Below are 17,843 nucleotides of genomic sequence, written 5' to 3'. Positions count from 1 at the left end.
TTGATGGAAACAAGGAGTCAAAAATGAAACTCAAAAATGATCAATCAAAACTTTATTTATAATTTGAGACAAACATGGTACATATGAAATGAAAATGCTTCAACTTCTGCCATTATAATTAACACTAAGGAAGAAAATCAAGCATTTAATGCATCTTCAAACTGTCCAGAAGCTACCATTTCCTTGACAATATCCAGACCACCAATTAAATCGCCTTTTACATAAAGTTGTGGGTATGTGGGCCAATCCGAGTATGTTTTCAATCCTTGTCTCACCTCTTCATCAGTCAAAATATCAAACGTCTCATATTCAACCCTAAAATCATAATAACATTCAATATAGATTCTTAATATAACAGCATAACAGTTGCTTGTTACCCTGTTTTATTTAGTATTTCAATGATTTGTCGACTAAATCCACATCTGGGAGTGTTCCGGTCTCCTTTCATAAACAACATAACTTTGGATTTGTTGATTAAGGCTGCCAATCGATCATTTAAAGAATCAGTTTTTGCACTATCACCACTGCCATCAGTGACATACTGCTTAATGACGTTTGTAATTTTAGCAGCATCCGCTCCGTTGATCCGCGACACTTCACTGGCGGATTTGAACAGAATTATCGTGGGTACCGCATCAATTTTATATTTTAGTGCGATATCTGAAAATGTTTCAGCTGGGCAAGACAGGAACTTAACATTACTGAATTCAGATTGTTTGGAAAGGGCCTCCAAAACATCATTCACTTGAGTACATTGTTCAGCCCATTCGGCGAAAAAGTGCACGACGGATAAATTAGAATTCCTAAAAAACATTAATTATATTAACAAAACTACTTAACAGGATCCGGTCAGGCCGTTGTTGTTACTTTATTGAGTTTGTAAATGCTGCACTATCGTTGATTAATCCCAACATGTTAATTTTCTAATATTTTAACTATACAAGGACAACGTTTAATTTTTACCGATATATTGTTCAAGTTTTTAACGATTATATTGAAACCAAACTAGGAAGTTCTAAAAAACTTTTTTGATATTTTTGTGCTTAATAATTTAAGGTTATAATCGTTACCAACTAGTAAATTTCTGTAATCTAAACACCCCATGTATTGTCAAAGATATTTAGAAAAAAGCTTTTTGTAAGCGAATTCGTTATTTAAGGTAAATTCTTAGCATAAATCTATTTAAATAAATCTTGTACAACAATAAATATTTAGGTAACCTTTGTGTAATCTGGGTTGTATACCAGTTGTAGTATAACAAATTTATAATCAAACATTGTGTTGTAATAATTTTCTAATTATTTATTAAAAATATAACAATCAAATAAACTATATAACTTATTTATTAAATACAATTTAAGATGAACAATAAAAGCCGCCATATAAACTAAAAAATTATCAACAGTTAGATAGTAGGATTCTGTAGTTCAACTTATTGTCTTTGCGTATATAATTTCCCGCCAAAACAAGTAAAGTTGTGTTGTAAGGTGGTCGAGCGTTATTTGTGAGTTAAAAAGTTAACAAAGCAAACGAATTTAAAATGGCAAACCAAGACGTTGATCAACGTTTACGAGAAGTACAAAAAGAATATTTAGATTTCCTGGACGATGAGGTGAGCACACATTTTCGATACTCTAATTTATTTGAGTATGTTAATACTCGATCATTCTTTTAGGAAGATCAAGGAAAATATTCACAACTTGTGAAAAACATGATAGCCGACAAAGGCAGAAGGCTCGTCGTAAACGTGAACGATCTGCGGAAGAAGAATCCAGCAAGAGCAAACGCTCTTTTAAACAATGCATTTGAAGAACAGGCTGCTTTTCAAAAGGCCCTTAAAGAATACGTGTTTACAGTTGCCAGTGAATATTCAAAGGATCGAGATGATTTCTTTGTGGCCTTTGAAGGCAGCTTTGGAAACAAACATGTCACACCTCGAACTCTAACTTGTAGATATCTAGGCAATTTAATTTGTGTTGAGGGCATTGTCACTAAGTGCTCACTGATTCATCCTAAGGTGGTACGCAGCGTGCATTATTGCAAAGCCACTAAAAAAATCATGGAGAGAAAGTACACTGATCTTACATCTCTAGAGGCATTTCCAAGTGGAGCAGTATACCCCACAAAGGTAAGTTTCATAAAGTGTTTCTGTGATTAATAACTCAGTATGAGATATGTACAAAGAATTAATTTTTGTATATTGTAGGATGATGAAGGAAACACATTGGAAACTGAATTCGGATTGTCAAGTTACAAAGATCATCAGACGATATCGATTCAAGAGATGCCCGAAAAAGCACCCGCCGGCCAGTTGCCTCGTTCGGTTGACATCATTTGCGACAACGATTTAGTTGACGTGTGCAAACCGGGAGATAGAATCCAAGTGGTTGGAAATTTCAGATGTCTACCCAGTAAACAAGGCGGATTTACCAACGGAACATTTAGGTAATAAATTATTAGAGGCCATTCAATTTTATAGATTGATAAACGGACTTGTTTTTTCTTGTTTCTTAGAACTACAGTGATCGCGAACAACATTACGCAATTGAGCAAAGAAGCCAATCCATCGATATCACGTGAAGACGTGGCAAGATGCAAAAACCTTGCTAAAACGAACAAGAACGTGTTCAACTTGCTGGCCAAGTCGTTGGCGCCTTCGATTCACGGCCACGAGTACGTCAAACGGGCGATCCTCTGTCTTCTGTTGGGCGGAGTGGAAAAGGTGTTACCGAACGGTACGCGACTGAGGGGTGACATAAACGTTCTACTGATCGGCGATCCTAGTGTGGCCAAGTCGCAGTTGTTAAGATACGTTTTGTGCACGGCGCCGAGAGCGATTCCGACGACCGGAAGGGGATCCTCCGGTGTCGGTCTCACGGCTGCCGTCACGACAGACCAAGAAACCGGCGAAAGACGCTTGGAAGCGGGCGCGATGGTTTTGGCCGACAGAGGAGTCGTCTGTATAGATGAATTCGATAAAATGAGCGACGTCGACAGGACCGCCATTCACGAGGTCATGGAACAGGGTCGTGTCACCATCGCCAAAGCCGGAATCCATGCCAGTCTGAACGCCAGGTGTTCAGTGTTGGCAGCCGCCAATCCAGTTTACGGAAAGTACGATCAGTACAAAACGCCGATGGAGAATATCGGCCTGCAAGACTCACTCTTGTCTCGTTTCGACTGTCTGTTCGTTTTGTTGGACACCATTGATGAGGATAACGATTTGAAAATCGCCGATCATGTTGTCAGAATGCACAGATACAGGTAATAGAAACTGATTGACATATTGATGGCGAATGAATCGACTTTGACTTTACAGAAATCCTCTGGAGCAAGACGGTGCGGTACTTCCGATGGGCTCAAATGCGGATATGTTGAGCACAATGAATCCGGATAACGAAGATGTCGATAAGGAAACTCCGCTCTACGAAAAGTACGATGCTCTGCTTCACGGAGCGAGTCGTAAGAAGACCGACAAGATATTGAGTGTCGAGTTTATGAGAAAATACATACATTTCGTCAAGATATTGAAACCAGCGTTGACGGAAGAAGCATCCGAAATTATCGCCGACGAGTATTCCAAATTGAGATCGGAGGATATCATGGACAATAACGTGGCAAGGGTAAGGTGTCTGTCTATGTTTTACATCCATACATCCGACAACGTTCCATACAATGATGTTTCTTACTATTTTCAGACGCAACCGGTGACCGCTCGTACTTTGGAGACGATGATTCGTTTGGCAACAGCACACGCTAAAGCTCGCATGTCTCGCTCAGTTACCGCGGAAGATGCCTACGCCGCCATAGAATTAGTCCAATATGCATATTTCAAAAAGGTCTTGGAGAAAGAGAAGAAAAGGAAAAGGAAGACTAACGGCGACGACACCAGCGACGAATCAGACAGTGAACCAAAAACAGCGAAGAAAACGAGATCCATGGTAAAATTCACTTTCCATATAATTTATTTTATTATAAAAATTAAATTATTATTGAACAGACCTCGTCTCAAACTGCCGGAGATGAATCGGATGGGGAAACGATATCCACACAAAGCTCGACCAGAAGCAGCAGGAAACATCGAGAACCGGAAGAAACGTTGGCCCAAGAAATAACACCAACGCCTCCAGCCCAAGAGTCTATGGATGTTGATGATTCCGCTCCAATTTCCCACGACAGGTTAACATTAATCCTCCTAAACTATACTAACTTGATTACAACTTACAAATGTATTTACGTTTCAGATTGCAAATTTTCAAAAGCAGTCTTCATAGGGCCTTCAAAGAAAGCCGAAGTCAGTCGTTATCTTTAACGAAAGTACGAGAGTTCGTAAACCAAAACAATCAAGCTCCGTTTTCGCAGGCCGAAATCGGTTCTGCCATCGACAAAATGACGGACGACAATCAAGTTATGATGGCAGATGGTATCGTTTTCTTGATTTAACTCCTCCCCTATGATAGTGTATGTTGTCTAATCTTAGTTTTTAATAATAATTAATAATTTTACGAATAAACTTTTAAAATGAAATATATATAGCATCCGATTCTGTTTAATGTACATTTGTTCAGTTTTAGCTCATCAAAACAACCATTTATTTATTGATTATTCTTTTATTATGTATTTTATATGAAATAAATAAAAATAATTACAATTTATTTTTATTATATACTATTATTTCCTTCCAGATGTTGTTGACTATCATATTCCTTTTTTAAAAGTTGCAATTTAAAGAATTTCTGGTAATCATGTTTCTGAGGTTGTGCAGCCGGTACATAATGTCCTCCTGGATGCTTAACTAGAGTGGGTTCCTCAAAACAATAACTTAATGCTTCTGACATGTCTGTTGGAATGATTTGATCATTTTCTCCAAAAACATGAAGAGATGGGATTGTGATAATATCACTGAAGTATTTCAAATGAGGCAAACTTCCTGATTTGAAACCGGATACCATTATTGCAAAATTAAAATTCACATTTATCACTGAAACATATATACGAATGTAACAGATATAAAATGTACACATGCCATAACATACATCCTCTCTGTTGTAGATCACACAAGAGTCCAACAAAACAAGCACCTTGAGAGAATCCAAATAATCCATCGAATGGCCCTTCTTCTTGAAACACCTTTTCTATAAATCTTATGCTCTCCTCAAATCCAATTGCGGGTCCACCCTTTCTGATACCACGAAATGTTTTATCGTCTCTATTAAAAAACCAACCATACTGTTCTAAAATAAAACAGCAACATTGGAGAGTTTTTTCAGACAGATAGCACAGTTTAATTACCTTCATTTCGACTTTGTCCTATTTCAATGTCGTCAACTGCCAATTCGTCTACTAAGATAACTTTATGTGGTGCAGTTACATAGGTAAATTCGGCCCATTTGTGTACCATTTTTCGGAACGATCCAGTTTTTTGTCTGAACGTCTCCGCACTTTGACGGTATCCGTGAATCGCCAGAACTTTTAGTTTTTGAGATTTCGATTCGATTGTACAACATTTTTGTGCAACGTTTTCCATTGTTATTTTCGTTATTCAATTCATCACATCCCAAAATCGAATCAAATGATACCTTAACCTCAAATTGAAAAGCATTGCTGGAAAAACATTGAGGAGAATGCTAGAGATTAGCAAACGTGTACTAAACTAGAAATAAATCATGAAGATAACATATATGTTTTTACGAAGGCAATCTTTTATTTATAAATTTAAATTACGTGAAATCAAATTTAAATTTAGAACTTGGCGACTCTGATAGATGGCGCTGCTTAACATGTCTTGTGGTGGCCGAAGAGTATAACTTCTATTAAACATATGATCTCTGATTTTAACCTAACTTTTGTGTTTTGACGTTTGAATTGTGTATTGTTTTTTTATAGATAGAAACGGCAGTGAAATAGTTAACAAAACCACCATGAATAACTTTCAGAGATGCCAGAACACGGCCGACTTAGTGCCACTTTATATTCCCCAGCAGCTTTATTTGAAACCGATATCGAGAATAAATATTTCATTGCAATTGCCCAACTTGAAAAAGACCAATAAAAGTATTTCACACCGGGAAATTATGGAGAAACTTCGGGAGTTAATTGAGCCAGAAAAATTCACCGTGATTAAAGTAATTAAGACGACAGTGGAGTTTGTAAGGTTTGAAGCAGAGGTCGAGTCGAAGACAAAAGTGGATCTTGTTATTACAAAGATTGATAACCGGATGATTAAGCTGAAGGATTTTTCGGAGTTTATGAGAGTGAAAGCAGCAAAGGCCAAATTACACCATCCAACACGCCAAGAATGGGATGAGTATTTCCACAATGAGAGGGTGAGAAACCAGAAAACGTGCGGAGAAGCAGATACCGTACATCTTTCAAAACTACCAACGAAATGGTTCGTTTCCCATCGTTCAGCGTTTATTGGTGAGAACGAAAGCTCAGTTCTACCTTCAGAAAAATTATTTTATCGCATATTCGAGAAGTTCGGACGTATAAAAAACGTCGACATTCCAATTTGCGATCCATATCGGAAACATATGAAGGACCACATCACAGGAATTCAAAACTCTTCGTTTGATCAGACGGATTTCTTTGAGGGTTACATTCAATACAAAGATTATATCGGTTTTACGAGCGCCATGGACGCACTTTGTGGCATGAAACTTGTATATAAGGGCTCCAACGATGATGAGGTGCTCGAGACCGACGTAGTTGTTGATTACGATCGCACGAAACATCTGTCCTCCGGAACAATACGAAGAAGGGAGATTGTAAGGGAACGGCTTATTAAGAAAGCCAAAGAAAAAGAAGAAAAGGAGAGGCAAGAGCTGGAAGATAAGAGGAAACAGGAGGACTTGGAAAGGTATGTGTTGTGGGAATAAAATAAAATAAAATAAAATAAAATAAAATAAAATAAAATTTTATACACATATTAATTATTATTAGAATGAAGGAATTGGACTTGAAAACCGAAAAGGAACAACGGCGAAAAATAAGAGAAGAAAAACGAAAAGTTCAAGTATTGGAAAAATTAAAAATAACAGGGTCCGACGAAATAAATGAGAAGATCGAAAGAGAAGAAAAAAAATTGTTATGCGTGCAAAGAAAATTGGAGGCGATACGATTGATTGAGGAATTATTTAAACGTATCAAGGTAAAATCGATCAGTTTTAAAAATATCATTTGTAAATGATATTTGTTAAAGGAGAAACACAGAGAGGAAGGTCTTAGCAAATCAGAATCGAACGCGGGATACGAAGAGGTAATTTTATTATGCGTTATTTTCTATCAATCACCACGGATCATTATTCGTTATGTTTCAGCTGAAACTTTTTAAAGATTCGAGTGAACTGGCCGTTCAATATCAAAAGGAGAAACTGTACAGCGCCATTAGGGGTCGGGCAGTATTAAAGTCGATACTCTCTTCGGACAGGCATCGTCGTAGATCCTCCAGCTCGTCGTCCTTATCTCTAGATGAAGATACGAGTAAGCACCATACGTTAGAATTTTGTTTGTAACGACTTTTATTAAATTATGTATTTTCAGATGAAAGAAAGTCTAAACCAATCAACAGCATTCCGTATGATCCTTCTTGGTTGGGCATCCCATATCACTTGTCACCAGGCATTCTGTATCCCCCTTCGAATATGTATCCGTCTCCTCATTTCGACAATTCGTATGCGGGTCCCCCTTCCAGAGGTGGCGCATATCCGAGAAGAGGAAGATCGTATTCTCGGTTCCGTGGCACAGGTTACCGCAACAGAAGGAACAATTGGATGATGAACCCAGACGTTAAGCAAGAATACCAAAGATATTTTATGAAATTTTTAGATGTGCAAACAAACAGACGTAAAAGAAACAGATCCTCGGAACGATCCAGGAGTAGGTCTAGATCTAGACCGAGGCCAAGAAGGCGGTCGTCGTATTCGAGATCCAGATCAAAATCATGTAGTAGCAGTTCGAACAAACGATCACGAACACGATCACGATCACGATCTGGATCAAGAAATAGTCATTATCGCAGCAGAAGGTGGTCGTCCTACAAAAGTCGATCACGAAGCCGGAGATCAAGCAGGAAAGGAAAATCTGATAGAAGCGACAGTTCTCTTAAAGAAGAACGACGGAAGGAGAAATCACGAAGTAAATCTTGGTCTTCACCCACTTATAACGATAGAAGTAGAAAATGTGAGAAATCAACGTAGGATAAATTTCCAATCATGTTTCTTATTATTATAACTTATATGTGTTTATCTATATTCAAAGAAAAAGTGTTGAGAATAAATATTTTATAATGAATGAATTAATCAATCAAACAATCATTTTGTTATTATATGTTTTATGTTTTTTAAAAATGGATAATATAAACAGTAAATCCAGATGAAATAGTACGAATTTATTAATATTTTTTTTTACAAAATAACATAGTATAAATATAATACAACAATTAATATCGTTTGTGTCCCTCATGCCAATTTTGATTATTCCTACCCTTCCTATAATCTCTATGTCTGGATTCCCTGTGCCTGTTGTAATTATCGTGTCTGATTGGAGAGAAATTCTTGTGTCTATAGTCATGTCTGTAGTCATTTGGCCTGTCATAATCACCATGTCTGTTTGACTGATAGGAATCATTGGAAATTTCTCTATGAGAGTAGTTTTGGGGACTTCTTCGTTGCGGTTCATTGTGATTCGGAATCTGATTCTGATTCTGATTCTGATTCTGATTCTGATTTTGAGCGTGATTCTGATTATTGGGGTTTCTCGGTCTTACATGCATGACTTTATCAAACAAGGGTGTTCCGTTGAGGAGTTGAGCTGCATAGGGAACGGAGCATTCGTGTTTCATGGTGACGAATCCGTAATTTAATCTTCTACCCTCTTTGTCGCTCGGTATTTTGACTCTTTCCAATGGGGCCGCTTGAAGAAACAGTTCATAGAGTAACTCTTCTGTTACTTTGTCCGATAAGTTTCCACACCACACAGTTCTTGAATCGTCCATGATACTGACGCCGTTGATGCCTCTTTGCCTTTATAAAAAACAATCAATTTCTCCTTCAAAAATGTTTTCAATTCATTCAATCATTGTTGTCAGTGTCAAAAAATCGTTCGGATGGCGGTTGGCAACAGTTTATTTTGTAGTTTTTCTCATTTATTTTTAAATTTAAAAAATGAAAAAGAGATTTGTTTATTGAACGGAAACGTCGTGTTTTAAGTTGGTAGTCTTATTAGAAAAGTAAAATTAAATTAAAACCAAATTCTGAGATACAATAAGACATTTTGAAATTTAAATTTCCCTCCAAAATATTCATAATTATGAATGTGAAAAAACAAAGACATTTAATTTAATAAAATTGATTGTAAATAGTTACCAATATACAACAGATATTTTTAGAAATAAATTCATATTATAAATAAGATAAACGACATTTAATGTTGCCATGTTTTTCCCCATAATAATCGGTAAGTCAAGTAAATAAATAATTAAACAGATAAACCGAAAGTCGATTGAAATTCGCTAAAATTAATAAAGTATTATTGTTGTAAAATTTGAAATATAAAGCGTACGTTTAAAGAAAAGAAGTGTATAAAATAAATGTGGCAACACAGCACGAACACTCTTTTGAATACGCAGTACTTCCCGTCTGTCAATCGCCCTTTCCGTTCTTTTTCGTTGACACTCGATCAAGATGCAGAAGGTGAGCTTGAATGTTTGTTAAATAAAATGTTTACCGGCAGGGAAGTCAATGTTAATTTTGTTATTTTCAGACTAAAAAAGAGCCTATCCATTCTGTCCAAGTTTTTGGCAGGAAGGTAAGTTTTTGAATCACATAACCTGGATGTCGTAATGACGCACGTGTAACGCTTTTACAGAAATCCGCCACCGCAGTAGCATACTGCAAAAGGGGCAGAGGCGTACTGAAAGTAAACGGTCGTCCCTTGAGCCAGGTGGAGCCTAAAATGCTCCAAGATAAATTGCAAGAACCCATTTTGCTTCTTGGCAAGGTAAGCGCTAGATGTGAAAAAACATGAGAATCTTTGATGTAATGTTCAAGTAAAGTGATGATAATATTATCCCGAATATGATTGCAATGAAATGAAAGTTTCTCTGATCACACTGATGGATAAAAGAACGAGAACACACAGGTGTTGTCATAGTTTTAAGTGAATTTGTAATTGTTTCAGGACAAATTCTCGGCAGTTGACATAAGAGTGAGAGTGAACGGTGGAGGTCACGTATCACAAATATATGCAATCAGACAAGCCATTTCAAAGGCTTTAGTTGCATATTATCAAAAATGTAAGAAGATGTTGTTGCATATATGTGTGGAATTTTTGAAATTGTTTTGTTTATTTTAGATGTTGACGAAGCATCGAAAAAAGAATTGAAAGATATCCTTATTCAGTACGACCGTACTTTGTTGGTAGCAGATCCAAGGCGTTGCGAACCCAAGAAGTTTGGAGGTCCAGGTGCCCGTGCCAGATACCAAAAGTCTTACCGTTAATCTTATACCTAATGTTTATTGGGTAACATTCAATAAACATTTTCTATTTGTAAACATTGTTTCCATTTAATTATCCTTGATTGAATTTATATGATTGTTGTTATTTCAATTAAATTATTGCATTAGGCAAGAGATTTATCAAGTTTTGATGGGTACGAAATAATCTCTGGAGTTGAAGTAAAATTCAATAAAATGAATATCAGAAATAAATCACCGATAAAATTGTAGTAGTGAATTAGATATTAAATGTAATATTTGAATATATAATATATAAATAATAAAAGAATAGGAAAAAATGCGTCGCTGGCACTCGGTGATAAATATCGGGCGATTAATTTGTAATATGTATTGTTTGGAATGGGTATGAATCATAAATTTGATCAAGTTAAGGGATCCGCAATCCCGCAATCCCGCAATCCCGCAGTTCCGCAATCCCGTCACAACATTTCAGTATAAAAGAGTAATTGTAATTCTTAGAAGTGTAAATTAGAAAAACACGTTTAAATATATAATTGTAGTAATAGCTTGTCGATTTTGGGATGAATATAATTCCAAATTAGGATGGGAATTCGCAATTAAATTGAGTAAAATGAATTATAGGTGTAGAAAGTGTAGAACAGTTTCTTTTAGAATATACATAATATATAGAGTGCAATTAGAAAGATAATTTTGTATACCATATATAAAAGTTTGCCGCAACCTAGATTGCCTTTGTAAATTATAATGTGTAACAGATTGTGGCGGAGTGTTAAAATTTGAAACGACAATTTGTGACTGTTAGAGTAGAGACAGTGAGTATTAGTTAATTATTTTATTATAATGAGTCAGCGTTTAGTGATAATTATTATTAAGTCGTTAATTAATAAAGTTATTTATTTCGAAATAAATAAATGTTTGATAATAAGAGAATTATATTTAAAATTACAAGTAGTGATTGCAGTGAATGTGTGGTGGGTGCTTTTATTCTTATGCATATATAAAGAAGAATTTTATAAATGAAATAGTTGAATATTTAGTAGTCAGTATCTATACAATAAGTGGTTTATCAGTGGCCTTTATTTTAATTAATTAATTTTCCATAGGAAATTTAGTGTTGAGACGATGAATTGATTATATTTGAAATAAAAATAAATGATGTTGTGTATGGGAGAATAAAATGAAAAGGGTGATCAATAAATAAGTAGTAATGACCATGAGGATAAGGTATTATATTGAAATATAATATAAATTAAATAAATTTAAATAAATTGTCTTGATAAAACTAATCTGTATTATTAAATTTAAGATAGATAGCAATTAATTAAGAATAAAAATTATAAATAGAAGAAATAACTAATTAAATAGGTATTATTATTGCATTATAATGAATAAATTCTCAGGCAACAGATATTTACAAAAGTTTTTAAGTATGTTGCCTATCAGATGTAAAAGAAAAACCTACAGACTATATAAAACGACGAGGAGAATGTTGTGACAATCATGAATATGTTCAAAAGTTGTATTAGATTATGTATATATTTACATAAGATATATGTATTAATTGCATAAGAAAATGTGATCCTTAAGAATGTTATAGAATATAAGGGAAAACTCTATTTGTAACTAGTAAATATTTGTAATAATCGTAAGGTGTGTCAGAGGTTAAGTGACTGAATATCAATATAGATGTAAAGAATAAATTTATAAGCATGAATTATGTGTTTGTTAATTGTCAGTAAGGATGATCAGTAAAGGGATTAATCGTTGTATAAGAAGCTGTTATGACATGACATATAGATTATGTTTGGGATAATAGACGAGGATGAAAAGGATAAATTGATATGTAAGTAATATGTGTTAGATGAATGTCTGTAAGGGAAAGTTGAAGATATTTTTATAGTAAATATTAAAATGCATTATCAATTAGTGTGGGGTTTGATGTTCGAGAAGTGAGAAGTGAGAAGTGAGAAGTGAGAAGTGAGAAGTGAGAAGTGAGAAGTGAGAAGTGAGAAGTGAGAAGTGAGAAGCGAGAAGTGAGAAGCTGCCATGTCATGGTAAATAGGTTATGTTCAGAGATAAATGAATAAAGCACGATATCTTTGTGAAATTTTCAGAGATTCGTCTCGTTCAAAGATCAAAATGTGAGTTAGATTCTTATGCATCTGTGTGCGAAAAAGGAGTCCAATCTGTGCAAGAAAAACCGGTAAATAGATGAATTTTTTTGGAGTGCGTTGAAAAAATTACCGGCCTTAGCCGCCCATCCTCCCCCGCCCTGTCCTCCCTATTGCTGCCGGCGCCATCTAACGATGAGGCGATTTGAACATAACTTGGCCGTGCAACGAACTTAAACATTTCTATATTTTTCCGGCAACGACATCTATCGGTACAAATATTTATATATTTGAGTAGTATTTAGTGGTGTTTATAATAATTTGTTTAAAACATTGTTGTTGCAGAAAGAACGGAAATAAATTAAGACGTAATATAAATGATTTTTCCAGTTGAAATGATTGAAGTGTGGTGTCATGGACGATTTGTTATAGGTGAAGATTTTGCGGTGGTAACTTTATTAATAAATCTTGTGTTTATATTTAATATTTTAGTAGATTTTTCAGTTTTAAATAATGAACGTTAATTTGACTTTAGTAATAATGTTATTATTGTATTAGTATCAAGATTAAGTACATTTAGTAGAAGAAATAAATGGACATTTATTTTTTAGGTTAGAGTTTGTGAAATTTATATTTCACGAGACGATTAGTTTTTGAACAAGAAGCTTGTGTGTATTATCTAGTAGAAAATTATTAGAGTATTTGTGCTGTAGAGTTAAATTCTCAATACCTCCGCTCGTTTGTTTATAGAAGCAAACAAATGAAACGGTGAGAAATATATGAATTGTAGAATTGTAGAATTGTAGAATTGTTGAATTGTAGAATTGTTGAATTGTTGAATTGTTGAATTGTTGAATTGTTGAATTGTTGAATTGTTGAATTGTTGAATTGTTGAATTGTTGAAATGTTTGTTAACAAAGTATTTTCAATTAGTTATAAAATATTAAATGATTAATGTAATATATTAAAAATGTGTACCAGTTGTATGGATTATTAGGTTGTTAGTTATATTAGTGTAACTAATTGTTAAATAATATAAGAATGTATTATGGATTTTAATAAAATTAATTTTATTCTGTTTTTTAAAAATAAATTATGAATGGTATATAAAACAATGATGACTGTGGTCATATATAGAATGTGTTTTGAATGTGTTGTTTAATAAACATTCATAAATAAACGTTATTGGATAATAAAGAAATATTTGATGTGAAATTGATTATATGGTGTACACCAATAACAAATAAACATTATTATTAGATAATAAACCATGGTTTAATGTTAAAACTGATTATATTATGTATATTACAAGTAAATAAACATTGTTATTGGTTAATAAGCAATCATTTAATGTAAAATTGATTATATTGTGCATATCACAAGTAAATAAACATTATTATTGGTTAATAAGCCATCACTTATTGCAAAATTTATTATGTGTATTATTAATAAATAATTGTTTGTTTTATTTAAATAACGATTGATTGATTGATTGATTGATTTTAGGTTTGGTGAGGTTTGGTTTGGTCTCATTTAGTTTCAGGTCCTATTGTCAGGTGTGGATTCGGGTAATTTCTAGGATGTATAAATTATATTTTGGTGTGGTCTCAGGTATCATTTGGCGAGATTTCAGGTATATTTCGGTGTGGTCACAGATATTATGTTATATAGTCATATGACTCGTTTTAATGGTGATGTTTCAGGTGTTTGGTGGAGTGTTCTCAGGTATTATCTGATGTCTTGTCAGTTGTTTTTTGTACCGTGGTCTCAAGTTTTTACTGATGTGGTCTCAGGTATTTGCCAGGTGTGGTCGCAGGCAATATGTTGTTGTGGTCTCGGGCGATTTTTGGTGTTGTCTCAGGTATATATTTTATGATGTGGTCTCAGGTAATATCTGGGATGGACTCAGTTATTTTGTTCTATGGTCTTATGTCTTTTTTTAATTAGGATGGTCTTGTCATTACAGATGTTTTGTGGTGCGGTCTCAGATATTTTTTGTGTATTTTGGTTTGGTGTCTGGCCGTCAGGGTTAGGTCAGGGTTGGTTAGGTTAGGTCAGGGTTGGTTAGGTTAGGTTAGGTCAGGGTTGGTTAGGTTAGGTTAGGTTAGGTTAGGTTAGGTTAGGTTAGGTTAGGTTAGGTTAGGTTAGGTTAGGTTAGGTTAGGTTAGGTTAGGTTAGGTTAGGTTAGGTTAGGTTAGGTTAGGTTAGGTTAGGTTAGGTTAGGTTAGGTTAGGTTAGGTTAGGTTAGGTTAGGTTAGGTTAGGTTAGGTTAGGTTAGGTTAGGTTAGGTTAGGTTAGGTTAGGTTAGGTTAGGTTAGGTTAGGTTAGGTTAGGTTAGGTTAGGTTAGGTTAGGTTAGGTTAGGTTAGGTTAGGTTAGGTTAGGTTAGGTTAGGTTAGGTTAGGTTAGGTTAGGTTAGGTTAGGTTAGGTTAGGTTAGGTTAGGTTAGGTTAGGTTAGGTTAGGTTAGGTTAGGTTAGGTTAGGTTAGGTTAGGTTAGGTTAGGTTAGGTTAGGTTAGGTTAGGTTAGGTTAGGTTAGGTTAGGTTAGGTTAGGTTAGGTTAGGTTAGGTTAGGTTAGGTTAGGTTAGGTTAGGTTAGGTTAGGTTAGGTTAGGTTAGGTTAGGTTAGGTTAGGTTAGGTTAGGTTAGGTTAGGTTAGGTTAGGTTAGGTTAGGTTAGGTTAGGTTAGGTTAGGTTAGGTTAGGTTAGGTTAGGTTAGGTTAGGTTAGGTTAGGTTAGGTTAGGTTAGGTTAGGTTAGGTTAGGTTAGGTTAGGTTAGGTTAGGTTAGGTTAGGTTAGGTTAGGTTAGGTTAGGTTAGGTTAGGTTAGGTTAGGTTAGGTTAGGTTAGGTTAGGTTAGGTTAGGTTAGGTTAGGTTAGGTTAGGTTAGGTTAGGTTAGGTTAGGTTAGGTTAGGTTAGGTTAGGTTAGGTTAGGTTAGGTTAGGTTAGGTTAGGTTAGGTTAGGTTAGGTTAGGTTAGGTTAGGTTAGGTTAGGTTAGGTTAGGTTAGGTTAGGTTAGGTTAGGTTAGGTTAGGTTAGGTTAGGTTAGGTTAGGTTAGGTTAGGTTAGGTTAGGTTAGGTTAGGTTAGGTTAGGTTAGGTTAGGTTAGGTTAGGTTAGGTTAGGTTAGGTTAGGTTAGGTTAGGTTAGGTTAGGTTAGGTTAGGTTAGGTTAGGTTAGGTTAGGTTAGGTTAGGTTAGGTTAGGTTAGGTTAGGTTAGGTTAGGTTAGGTTAGGTTAGGTTAGGTTAGGTTAGGTTAGGTTAGGTTAGGTTAGGTTAGGTTAGGTTAGGTTAGGTTAGGTTAGGTTAGGTTAGGTTAGGTTAGGTTAGGTTAGGTTAGGTTAGGTTAGGTTAGGTTAGGTTAGGTTAGGTTAGGTTAGGTTAGGTTAGGTTAGGTTAGGTTAGGTTAGGTTAGGTTAGGTTAGGTTAGGTTAGGTTAGGTTAGGTTAGGTTAGGTTAGGTTAGGTTAGGTTAGGTTAGGTTAGGTTAGGTTAGGTTAGGTTAGGTTAGGTTAGGTTAGGTTAGGTTAGGTTAGGTTAGGTTAGGTTAGGTTAGGTTAGGTTAGGTTAGGTTAGGTTAGGTTAGGTTAGGTTAGGTTAGGTTAGGTTAGGTTAGGTTAGGTTAGGTTAGGTTAGGTTAGGTTAGGTTAGGTTAGGTTAGGTTAGGTTAGGTTAGGTTAGGTTAGGTTAGGTTAGGTTAGGTTAGGTTAGGTTAGGTTAGGTTAGGTTAGGTTAGGTTAGGTTAGGTTAGGTTAGGTTAGGTTAGGTTAGGTTAGGTTAGGTTAGGTTAGGTTAGGTTAGGTTAGGTTAGGTTAGGTTAGGTTAGGTTAGGTTAGGTTAGGTTAGGTTAGGTTAGGTTAGGTTAGGTTAGGTTAGGTTAGGTTAGGTTAGGTTAGGTTAGGTTAGGTTAGGTTAGGTTAGGTTAGGTTAGGTTAGGTTAGGTTAGGTTAGGTTAGGTTAGGTTAGGTTAGGTTAGGTTAGGTTAGGTTAGGTTAGGTTAGGTTAGGTTAGGTTAGGTTAGGTTAGGTTAGGTTAGGTTAGGTTAGGTTAGGTTAGGTTAGGTTAGGTTAGGTTAGGTTAGGTTAGGTTAGGTTAGGTTAGGTTAGGTTAGGTTAGGTTAGGTTAGGTTAGGTTAGGTTAGGTTAGGTTAGGTTAGGTTAGGTTAGGTTAGGTTAGGTTAGGTTAGGTTAGGTTAGGTTAGGTTAGGTTAGGTTAGGTTAGGTTAGGTTAGGTTAGGTTAGGTTAGGTTAGGTTAGGTTAGGTTAGGTTAGGTTAGGTTAGGTTAGGTTAGGTTAGGTTAGGTTAGGTTAGGTTAGGTTAGGTTAGGTTAGGTTAGGTTAGGTTAGGTTAGGTTAGGTTAGGTTAGGTTAGGTTAGGTTAGGTTAGGTTAGGTTAGGTTAGGTTAGGTTAGGTTAGGTTAGGTTAGGTTAGGTTAGGTTAGGTTAGGTTAGGTTAGGTTAGGTTAGGTTAGGTTAGGTTAGGTTAGGTTAGGTTAGGTTAGGTTAGGTTAGGTTAGGTTAGGTTAGGTTAGGTTAGGTTAGGTTAGGTTAGGTTAGGTTAGGTTAGGTTAGGTTAGGTTAGGTTAGGTTAGGTTAGGTTAGGTTAGGTTAGGTTAGGTTAGGTTAGGTTAGGTTAGGTTAGGTTAGGTTAGGTTAGGTTAGGTTAGGTTAGGTTAGGTTAGGTTAGGTTAGGTTAGGTTAGGTTAGGTTAGGTTAGGTTAGGTTAGGTTAGGTTAGGTTAGGTTAGGTTAGGTTAGGTTAGGTTAGGTTAGGTTAGGTTAGGTTAGGTTAGGTTAGGTTAGGTTAGGTTAGGTTAGGTTAGGTTAGGTTAGGTTAGGTTAGGTTAGGTTAGGTTAGGTTAGGTTAGGTTAGGTTAGGTTAGGTTAGGTTAGGTTAGGTTAGGGGGTGGGGTGGGGTGGGGTGGGTGGGGGTGGGGGTGGAGGTGGGGTGGGGTGGGTGGGGTGGTGCGCGCGAGGGGCAGCCGGCACGACCGGGGTGGGGGGTGTGTAAGTAGTTTCAGTTAGTTAAGTTAAACGTTAAGGTTAAGTTAACGTTAATCAGTTAAGTTACGTTACGTTAAGTTAAGTTACGTAAGTTAAGTTAAGTTAAGTTAAGTTAAGTTCAGTTAAGTTAAGTTAAGTTTAAGTTAAAGTTAAGTTAAGTTAAGTTAAGTTAAGTTAAGTTAAGTTAAGTTAAGTTAAGTTAAGTTAGTTAAGTTAAGTTAAGTTAAGTTAAGTTAAAGTTAAGTTAAAGTTCAA

The 17,843-nt window shown here is 35.5% G+C and overlaps 6 protein-coding genes across 7 annotated transcripts; 3 read left to right on the top strand and 3 right to left on the bottom strand.

Annotated features, from left to right (window-relative positions):
• Nucleotides 1–37: 37 nt before the first annotated feature.
• LOC109604669 (glutaredoxin 3) lies at nucleotides 38–1,065 on the bottom strand. The gene is made up of 3 exons (XM_020021197.2): nucleotides 868–1,065; nucleotides 378–803; nucleotides 38–315 (listed from the first exon to the last, which is right to left on the bottom strand). The coding sequence occupies exons 1-3, from the start codon at nucleotides 912–914 to the stop codon at nucleotides 138–140; spliced, it is 651 nt and encodes a 216-aa protein (XP_019876756.1). The 5' UTR covers nucleotides 915–1,065; the 3' UTR covers nucleotides 38–137.
• Nucleotides 1,066–1,475: 410 nt separating this feature from the next.
• Nucleotides 1,476–4,655, top strand: LOC109604662 (DNA replication licensing factor Mcm3). Its single transcript, XM_020021189.2, has 8 exons — nucleotides 1,476–1,612; nucleotides 1,676–2,128; nucleotides 2,207–2,445; nucleotides 2,515–3,264; nucleotides 3,320–3,623; nucleotides 3,699–3,941; nucleotides 4,001–4,179; nucleotides 4,245–4,655. Exons 1-8 carry the CDS (start codon nucleotides 1,541–1,543, stop codon nucleotides 4,441–4,443), a joined length of 2,439 nt encoding a protein of 812 aa, XP_019876748.2. The 5' UTR covers nucleotides 1,476–1,540; the 3' UTR covers nucleotides 4,444–4,655.
• Nucleotides 4,591–5,671, bottom strand: LOC109604661 (esterase AGAP003155). The gene is made up of 3 exons (XM_020021188.2): nucleotides 5,293–5,671; nucleotides 5,037–5,234; nucleotides 4,591–4,981 (listed from the first exon to the last, which is right to left on the bottom strand). Exons 1-3 carry the CDS (start codon nucleotides 5,525–5,527, stop codon nucleotides 4,662–4,664), a joined length of 753 nt encoding a protein of 250 aa, XP_019876747.2. The 5' UTR covers nucleotides 5,528–5,671; the 3' UTR covers nucleotides 4,591–4,661.
• Nucleotides 5,672–5,813: 142 nt separating this feature from the next.
• On the top strand, nucleotides 5,814–8,292 carry LOC109604659 (A-kinase anchor protein 17A). The gene is made up of 5 exons (XM_020021187.2): nucleotides 5,814–6,859; nucleotides 6,943–7,150; nucleotides 7,202–7,258; nucleotides 7,320–7,482; nucleotides 7,543–8,292. The coding sequence occupies exons 1-5, from the start codon at nucleotides 5,922–5,924 to the stop codon at nucleotides 8,196–8,198; spliced, it is 2,022 nt and encodes a 673-aa protein (XP_019876746.2). The 5' UTR covers nucleotides 5,814–5,921; the 3' UTR covers nucleotides 8,199–8,292.
• A 76-nt stretch (nucleotides 8,293–8,368) lies between these two features.
• Nucleotides 8,369–9,117, bottom strand: LOC109604657 (RNA-binding protein 7). Its single transcript, XM_049964850.1, has one exon. The coding sequence runs from the start codon at nucleotides 8,993–8,995 to the stop codon at nucleotides 8,441–8,443; it is 555 nt and encodes a 184-aa protein (XP_049820807.1). The 5' UTR covers nucleotides 8,996–9,117; the 3' UTR covers nucleotides 8,369–8,440.
• Nucleotides 9,118–9,588: 471 nt separating this feature from the next.
• LOC109604658 (40S ribosomal protein S16) lies at nucleotides 9,589–10,553 on the top strand. Of its 2 annotated transcripts, none has more exons than XM_049964852.1 (5): nucleotides 9,589–9,692; nucleotides 9,763–9,807; nucleotides 9,868–9,999; nucleotides 10,180–10,294; nucleotides 10,354–10,553. In XM_049964852.1, exons 1-5 carry the CDS (start codon nucleotides 9,684–9,686, stop codon nucleotides 10,497–10,499), a joined length of 447 nt encoding a protein of 148 aa, XP_049820809.1. In that variant the 5' UTR covers nucleotides 9,589–9,683; the 3' UTR covers nucleotides 10,500–10,553. The 2 variants fall into 2 exon arrangements, with proteins under 2 accessions (XP_049820809.1, XP_049820808.1); XM_049964851.1 differs by having other exon boundaries at nucleotides 9,669–9,704.
• Nucleotides 10,554–17,843: the final 7,290 nt, after the last annotated feature.

This window comes from Aethina tumida, chromosome 3 (assembly GCF_024364675.1).
Source record: "Aethina tumida isolate Nest 87 chromosome 3, icAetTumi1.1, whole genome shotgun sequence".
In the NCBI taxonomy this organism is placed as follows: Eukaryota; Metazoa; Arthropoda; class Insecta; order Coleoptera; family Nitidulidae; genus Aethina; species Aethina tumida.
The sequence above is the reverse complement of the archived record's forward strand: the minus strand, read 5'-3'. Positions and strand labels throughout refer to the sequence as shown.

Excerpts from the sequence above, each read along its gene's own strand:
- LOC109604669 (XM_020021197.2), bottom strand. The coding sequence starts at position 914 with ATGTTGGGATTAATCAACGATAGTGCAGCATTTACAAACTCAATAAA. Across the intron at positions 804-867 it reads GCATTTACAAACTCAATAAA|GAATTCTAATTTATCCGTCG; the intron begins GTAACAACAACG and ends AATGTTTTTTAG. Across the intron at positions 316-377 it reads GAAATACTAAATAAAACAGG|GGTTGAATATGAGACGTTTG; the intron begins GTAACAAGCAAC and ends TTATGATTTTAG.
- LOC109604662 (XM_020021189.2), top strand. The coding sequence starts at position 1,541 with ATGGCAAACCAAGACGTTGATCAACGTTTACGAGAAGTACAAAAAGAA. Across the intron at positions 2,129-2,206 it reads GAGCAGTATACCCCACAAAG|GATGATGAAGGAAACACATT; the intron begins GTAAGTTTCATA and ends TGTATATTGTAG. Across the intron at positions 2,446-2,514 it reads TTTACCAACGGAACATTTAG|AACTACAGTGATCGCGAACA; the intron begins GTAATAAATTAT and ends CTTGTTTCTTAG.
- LOC109604661 (XM_020021188.2), bottom strand. The coding sequence starts at position 5,527 with ATGGAAAACGTTGCACAAAAATGTTGTACAATCGAATCGAAATCTCAA. Across the intron at positions 5,235-5,292 it reads AGGACAAAGTCGAAATGAAG|AACAGTATGGTTGGTTTTTT; the intron begins GTAATTAAACTG and ends GTTTTATTTTAG. Across the intron at positions 4,982-5,036 it reads TGATCTACAACAGAGAGGAT|TGATAAATGTGAATTTTAAT; the intron begins GTATGTTATGGC and ends TATATGTTTCAG.
- LOC109604659 (XM_020021187.2), top strand. The coding sequence starts at position 5,922 with ATGAATAACTTTCAGAGATGCCAGAACACGGCCGACTTAGTGCCACTT. Across the intron at positions 6,860-6,942 it reads AAACAGGAGGACTTGGAAAG|AATGAAGGAATTGGACTTGA; the intron begins GTATGTGTTGTG and ends AATTATTATTAG. Across the intron at positions 7,151-7,201 it reads AATTATTTAAACGTATCAAG|GAGAAACACAGAGAGGAAGG; the intron begins GTAAAATCGATC and ends TATTTGTTAAAG.
- LOC109604657 (XM_049964850.1), bottom strand. The coding sequence starts at position 8,995 with ATGGACGATTCAAGAACTGTGTGGTGTGGAAACTTATCGGACAAAGTA.
- LOC109604658 (XM_049964851.1), top strand. The coding sequence starts at position 9,684 with ATGCAGAAGGTGAGCTTGAAT. Across the intron at positions 9,705-9,762 it reads TGCAGAAGGTGAGCTTGAAT|ACTAAAAAAGAGCCTATCCA; the intron begins GTTTGTTAAATA and ends TGTTATTTTCAG. Across the intron at positions 9,808-9,867 it reads TCCAAGTTTTTGGCAGGAAG|AAATCCGCCACCGCAGTAGC; the intron begins GTAAGTTTTTGA and ends ACGCTTTTACAG.